This window comes from Acinonyx jubatus, chromosome B1 (assembly GCF_027475565.1).
Source record: "Acinonyx jubatus isolate Ajub_Pintada_27869175 chromosome B1, VMU_Ajub_asm_v1.0, whole genome shotgun sequence".
NCBI classification, from domain to species: Eukaryota; Metazoa; Chordata; class Mammalia; order Carnivora; family Felidae; genus Acinonyx; species Acinonyx jubatus.
In genome coordinates, this window is record NC_069382.1 from 38,777,568 (window position 1) to 38,785,104 (window position 7,537).

The 7,537-nt window shown below is 46.0% G+C and overlaps 1 protein-coding gene across 3 annotated transcripts in view; it reads right to left on the minus strand.

Moving 5' to 3' along the window:
- HGSNAT (heparan-alpha-glucosaminide N-acetyltransferase) overlaps positions 1–7,323 on the minus strand; it is a 53,039-nt gene extending 45,716 nt beyond the window's left edge. For 2 of the 3 annotated variants that reach the window (XM_027071683.2, XM_027071681.2), the window contains exon 1: positions 7,069–7,323. In XM_027071683.2, coding sequence (XP_026927484.1) covers positions 7,069–7,288 — 220 coding nt within the window. In that variant the 5' untranslated portion in view covers positions 7,289–7,323. The remainder of the gene's footprint in view (positions 1–7,068) is intronic. The other variant, XM_027071687.2, reaches the window with a different exon arrangement.
- Positions 7,324–7,537: the final 214 nt, after the last annotated feature.

The following is a 7,537-nucleotide window of genomic DNA, read 5'->3' on the forward strand; positions in this document are numbered from 1 at the left end:
TGCTATATCTAACTTTTTTTTTAAGTTTATTTATTTATATTTGAGAGAGAGAGCAGGAGAGGGGCTGAAAAGGCAGAGAGAGAGAATCCCAAGCAGGCTCTACACTGTCAGCACAGAGCCAGACAGTGGGCTCAAACTCGTAAGCCTCAAAATCATGACCTGAGCCAAAACCAAGAGTCAGACGCTTACCTGACTGAGCCACCTAAGTGCCCCTATATGGTCAATTATCTTGCTGCACTTAAGAAAATAATCAGGTGGTGTGCCTGGGTGGCTCAAGTCCGTTAAGCATTTGACTTCGGCTCAGGTCATGATCTTACAGTTCCTGAGTTCAAGCCCTGTCATCAGGCCCTGTGCTAACAGCTCAGAACCTGGAGCCTGCTTCAGATTCTGTGTCTCCGTCTCTCTCTGCCCCTCCCCTGCTCATGCTCTGTCTCGCTCTCTCAAAAATAAAAAAAAAATATTTTAAAAAACTAAAAAAAGAAAGAAAATAATCAGGCAAAGTTTAATGCAAACAAATTAGTTTTATTATAAAAAATGAGGGTTGGCACAAGAACAGACACTCAGATCAGTGGAATAGAATAGAGCACCCAGAAATGGACCCACAAACGTATGGCCAACTAATCTTTGACAAAGCAGGAAAGAATATCCAATGGAATCAAGACAGTCTCTTCAGCAAGTAGTGCTGGGAAAACTGGACAGCGACATGCAGAAAAATGAATCTGGACCACTTTCTTATACCATACACAAAAATAAACTCAAAATGGATGAAAGACCTCAATTTAAGACAGGAAGCCATCAAAATCCTCGAGGAGAAAGCAGGCAAAAACCTCTTTGACCTCGGCCGCAGCAACTTCTTACTCAACACGTGTCTCTCTGGAGGCAAGGGAAACAAAAGCAAACAGGAACTATTGGGACCTCATCAAAATAAAAAGCTTCTGCACAGTGAAAGAAACAATCAGCAAAACTAAAAGGCAACTGACAGAATGGGAGAAGATATTTGCAAGTGACATATCAGATAAAGGCTTAGTATCCAGTATCTATAAAGAACTTATCAAACTCAATACCCAAAAAACAAAGAATCCAGTGAAGAAATGGGCAAAAGACATGAATAGACACTTCTCCAAAGAAGACATCCAGATGGCCAACTGACACATGAAAAAATGCTCAACATCACTCATCGTCAGGGAAATACAAATAAAAAACCACAATGAGATACCACCTTACACCTGTCAGAATGCCTAACATTAACAACTCAGGCAACAACAGATGTTGGCAAGGATACAGAGAAAGAGGATCTCTTTTGCATTGTTGGTGGGAATGCAAGCTGGTGCAGCCACTCTGGAAAACAGTATGGAGGTTCCTCAAAAAAATAAAAATAGAAGTGCCCTACGACCCAGCAATTGCACTACTAGGCATTTATCCAAGGGATACAGGTGTGCTGTTTTGAAGGGACACATGCACCCCCATGTTTATAGCAGCAGTGTCAACAAGAGCCAAAGTATGGAAAGAGCCCAAATGTCCAGCTATGGATGAATGGATAAAGATGTGGTATATATATATATATATATATATATATATATATATATATATATATATACACACAATGGAGTATTACTCAGCAATCAAAAAGAATGAAATCTTGCCATTTGCAACTACGTGGATGGAACTGGAGGGCATTATGCTAAGTGAAATTAGAGAAAGACAAAGATCATATGACTTCACTCATATGAGGATTTTAAGAGACAAAACAGATGAACATAAGGGAAGGGAAACAAAAATAATATAAAAACAGGGAGGGGGACAAAACATAAGAGACGCATAAATATGGAGAACAAACTGAGGGTCACTGGAGGGGTTGTGGGAGGGGGGATGGGCTAAATGGGACAGGAGCACTAAGGAATCTACTCCTGAAATGATTGTTGCACTATATGCTAACTAATTTGGATGTAAATTTAAAAATATATAAAAAATAAAGCAAGTTAAAATAAAAAATAAAATAAAATAAAAATAAATAAATAAATAAAGGTAATTGTAGACAGAAGAAATTATGTTTACACCTTTGTCTACATTAGAGTTTAATTCTGTTAATTGTCTTTGAGGTTCTGTTATAAAGTGGACTAGATCCTGAATTTTTCTAGTTTCCTCAATAATTTGGCTCAACCCTCCAAACTAATGTTTGCAATTTTCCCTCACCCTTCTGATTTGGAATCACCAAGAAAAAAGACTGCCCTTGAGCCTTCTTGGAAGGGACTACACCAGGTCCTCCTCACCACCCAGATGGCAGCCAGACTGCAGGGGCTTAGACCTTAGATACACATCTCACTGAGGAAGTAGGCTCCACCTGACACATGGTCCTTCTCAAGCACTGGAGACCTCCAAATCAAATTGAACAGAAACAGAAGGAGCTGACGTCAAAGCAGACTGCTTCCTCCCAAGATGCCAGATCAAGACTTCATACTTTAACTAAACATGAAACCCTCCCGTCTTCCCTTTACTGTCTTTTACTCTGGCACTGGCCTGGAAAGAATGCCATTATCTGTATCTCCCAGGCCATTGCTAAGGTGGGTAACTCTAAGAATTGAGAATAACTTTATATTTTAGGCTAAGGAGGAAACCTAGTTGACTCTTTGACTTGAACAGGCACATACAAACAATCCCTGTGAATGAACCCATTAACAGCGCCACCATAGTGGGAAGTGATATGTGCCCCAACAGAGTTTGTCTTCGTCTGTTGTGGTTATCATTATGAATGCCTACAAAGCTGGTCAACGACTCTTAGTTTAGCTTACTGAACTTACCACAAATGAACTACCACACCTCAATGGTCCACACCCCTGGATTTACACTGTTAAGTTAGAAAGGAATTACCAGGAGGCATTCATGACTCACACTCACTTCCTTTGGCAGGGTCATACTTCCCTGGGTAGGAGTAAGTGTAAACGAGAATATGATCAGAAGCCTCTCCTTAATGGTTAAGGTTCGTGCAGAATTTATTGCCAAGACAATAGCTGCCCAATAAAGATCCTTAGCCTCTTTGGCCAAAGTTGTACTTGATAATAGGATAGCCCTTAGTTATATTTTAGCCAAGAAAAGAGTTGTCTGTACTGTGGCCAAAACCACCTACTGCACCTGAATTAATACTTTTGGGGAAGTTGAAACTCAATTACATAAGATCACTGAGCAAGCGACTTGGCTTACAAAGGTGACTCCTTCAACAGGGTCTTTCTCTGACTTATTTGATTTTGATTTCAACTGGTTTGGGTCTGAAATGCACTCCAGACATTGGGAATTACCCTGCTTATAATAATCTTAGTAATTTCCCTGGCACGTTATATACTCTTAAAAGCTCTCAATACATGTTTGCAGCCACTAAGCAGCAAGAAAATGATCTCCTTAATATAAGAACATCAGAAAAGGAGTGAAGAGAATGACCAACTTAAAGATTGTAAACCTTGAAGATGTGGCCTATGAATATCACAGAAATTAAAACAAAAACAAAAAATCAGTCATGACCTATGGATACCACCGAAAGTAGAAACAAAACTTCATAAAAAGCTGCGAGAACTGCAGAGCTGAGCATGGCATTAGCGCCTTATGCTTTGATCACATCTCTTAGTTAAGCTGAGAGTCTGATCAAACAGTGAAAATTGTTAGAAAAGAGATAGCAAGCCCAAAATGGAGTCACTTATGCTACACCCCACCAAGACTTAATACCTGAACTACCTGCAGCTTCACCCTCTCCCAGAAAAGTGACCTTTAGGCAGGCAACTTGGAATTTCCTGGTCAGCACCCAAGGGTAATCAATCCACTGAGGGTCCCTTTGCATTACCCCTGGGAGAGCATCCTGGCCTAACATGCATTCTTTGCTAATGATTTCCTTTTTTCCTCTCTCTCTCCCTTTAAAAACCTTTCCTTTCCTGCAGCTTGAGGGAGCTCCTTTCTATTTGTTACACAGGATACCATGAATTATGTATTTATTCATTTATTTAAATTCACATTCAAATTAGTTATCACATAGTGCAACAATGATTTCAGGAGTAGATTCCTTAATGTCCCTTACCCATTTAGCCCATCCCCCCTCCCAGTCATGAATTATTAAATAAAGACAATTTGCTCTTTATATTTACTCAGGTGGGTTTTATTATTTAACACCCATTCCATCTTGGCACTCTTCTTGGGATTTGTATCATTTCTTTACATAGCACAGATATTAAATCCTCTGTCATACCTGTCATACATACACATCATACCATGTTTTCAAATACTTCTCTTTAGCTTCCCTGGTTCAATTTTGATAGTTTTCATTTTCAAATTTATAGTCACTATCCACTGACCTTTTCCTTTATAATTGTTTTACATATCATCATCCCTTCATAGTTGGAATAACTAATGCTTTTATTCAGTTTCCTATGAGTCCTTAGTAGGGGGTAGAGTAAGGTTCTTGTTTTATGCTTCAATTTTCCATATGAATTTCAGACTCTGACTGTTCTTAATTGTCATCATAAGGATGCAACACCCAAACCATCCAATATGACATCTAAATTGAATTTAAATGCTCAGTTTCAAGAAAAAGCTGCCAACTTGTGATACTGCTGACCTTAGAAATACCAGGACAACACATAAGAAGCTTTATATACAAAAGAACAATTCTCTCCTCCTCTGCTGTCCACAATGTCTTGGTGAGGACATACACCAAATAAAGTCATCCTTCAATAGGTACCCAAGTAACTGTGCTGTTTGTATAGGAGACTTTTGTTTCTAAATATTTAATTTATGGTTCTAGCTCTCTGCTCAAGTGGGGGGTGGGAGGAATTCTTTTTTTTCTTTAAGTTTATTTATTTATTTTGAGAGAGAGCAGAAGTGTGAGTGGGGGAGGGGCAGAGAGAGAGGGAGAGAGAGAATCCCAAGCAGGCTCCACACTGTTAGTGCAGAGCAGGATGCAGGGGCCAAACCCACAAACCACGAGATCATGAACGGAGCCCAAGCTGGATGCTTAACTGACTGAGCCACCCCTGCGGGGCAAATTTTTGAAGACATACTCTATTTTTTTCTTTCAAAGTAAACTTGAGTCCTCAAATCATATGAAGATGGAGTTCTTAGTAGGAAGCTGTCCAACCCAAACCTGGACTCCAGGTGGCACTAAAAGCCTAACTGTCCTCTCAACACAGCTTCATGAAGGTTCTGGAGTGGATCACCTAAGAATATTAATATGTGGGGCCCCTGGGTGGTTTAGTCAGTTGGACCGACTTTAGCTCAGGTCACAATCTAACCGTTTGTGACTTTGGATCCTGCATGGAACTCTGCTTTGAGAGTGCAGAGCCTGTTTGGGATTCTCTCTGTTCCTCTCCCCTCTCAAAATCAATAAATAAACTTAAAAAAAAAAAGAATATTCATATGTTCTCCCTCACTACATAGAGTTACTATTTACAAACCACCTTTTTCCTAAAATAATTATGGTTATTAACTGGTGCTAAAGCACAAAGAAAAAGCCTTGCACAGGATCTTTCCCTGACAACTTATGAATGGACTGATTATGTAATCTCTAAGGGTCCCTTTCCTCCATTATCAAAGAAGGGGAGTACGGAGACTTGAGGTCAGGGATGGGGGAAGCAGTAATACAAAAAGTAATCAGCTAAAATGCTTTTCCAAAATGCATTCTGTCTTTGTCCTACAAGATTCTGATTGGGGAGGAAAGGTAGTCTGAACTACACACACTGACACCAAGACCCCCCCTATTCAGATACAGAAAAGGGGATGACGGAGAAGACAGGCAGGTTACAGGCAGACCTTTCCCCAAACCCTGACCAAATAGTGTTTGCTGCAGTTGACTGCTCCCCACAATCCCTGAATCCCCTGGGGAGGGGCTGGGGACCATCATCTTCTGGGGCCCTGGAATTCTCCTTTCAGGGGGTCTAGGGGAAGCCGTGGACTTTATTTTTCACCATCCTCCCCACCCCGCCCCCAGACCAAATTAGCAAATTAGGAAAACACTAGAGGAGCTGATGCTTCTACTCTCAGCCACACAGTAAAATCACCCCCAGCAAAATACCCCGTCCAGCCCCTCCCAGGCCAAAGACCTGGTTCCGCGGCTTCCCAGCAAAACCGCAGGGCTCCTGCAAACCGCGACATCAACTGTCCCTGGCATCCCCGTAGCTGTAAAATCTCCCTAAGGGCCCTCGAGATTGGCTTCGAGTTTGGACAACCAGCTCCGGCAGTCAACACCCTCCCCGCGCCGCTATGAGTTTTTACTCTATGTCGGACATTTACTCGGGAGTTTAATCCCAGCACGGCGGGAGGCTTTTCGCCATCCGGCTGCGGACTGTGGCTGCCGTGCTCTGGTGCCCCGCAATTCCAGCGGCCTGGCAGGGCAGCGGCCCGCGCTCCTGCCATCCCACCGCGCAGGACGCCACCCGCCAAGTTCTCCGTCCTCTTCGGGGAACGGACTTCATTTGCGCAGAAGTCCCTGCAAACCATAGGCTAGATGAGGACTGAATGCCGGATACACCAGCTTCTTGGCCAGTGCATCTCTTATTTAGCTTTGCATTTGGGGAGTAACAGGTCTCCCAATCACAGACATTTTACTATTTAGACAAAAATCGCCCGGAGACCTCGGCGCCCCGCAGCCTCGGGGCGTGCGTGAGGGAGCGCAGGGCTGGTCAGCTCCGCGGCTCTCCCCGCGGCCTGCAGCGCTCCCGCGTCTTTCCCTTCCGGGTGGGCCCCCCCAACACACACACACACACACACACACACACACACACACACACACACACACACTGCACTACTCCAGGTGAGCCCCCCCAACACACACACACACACACACTGCACTACTCCCCTGGTCCCGCGACGCCGCCCCGCGCGGTGCCTGCGACAACGGCCAAACACGGTTACACCGAGAGAATCCTGGTCCGGGGACGCTCACTACAACGCAGAGGAAACAACTAGTTCCGGAGACTTGCTTTTTCCAAGCGCTCGCCTGCGGCGCGCCCCCCGCGGAACCGGCGGCGGGAGGGGGCGCAGCGGAGCGTGGTCCGCCGAGCCGGCCGGGCCGGAGCCGCGGCGCGCACTCACCTCGCGGCGGGGCGGCCTCGGCACCGTGCTCCGGGGAGCCTCCGGGGGCCAGCAGCGCGGCGCTCAGCACCGACGCGGCCAGAAGCAGCGCGGCCAGCGCCCGGCCAGCGCCCCGCGCCCCGTCCATGCCGCCCGCCGCCGCCTCGGCCGCCGCTCCTCCGCAGCTGCGGCGCTCCCGGGACCTGCGCTCCTCCGCGGCGCACGGCCGCGCGCCCGTCATCGCCTCCTTCCCGGCTGCCGTCACCGCCTGAGTCACCCGCGGGGGCGGGGGCAAAGCCGGAGCTGGGGGCGGGACGGCCCGCCAGGGAGGGACCGGGGGCCTGTCCCGGCTTGGGGCGGGGCCGGTCGCTGCGGGGGGCGGGGCCGGTCGCTGCGGGGGCTGGGGGACGCGCTCACCGAGTAGGAGTCCACATTCGCACCCTTCGCGCAGTGTTCTTTGTCGCGGGGGGAGAGACCTCCTGCAGGCTTC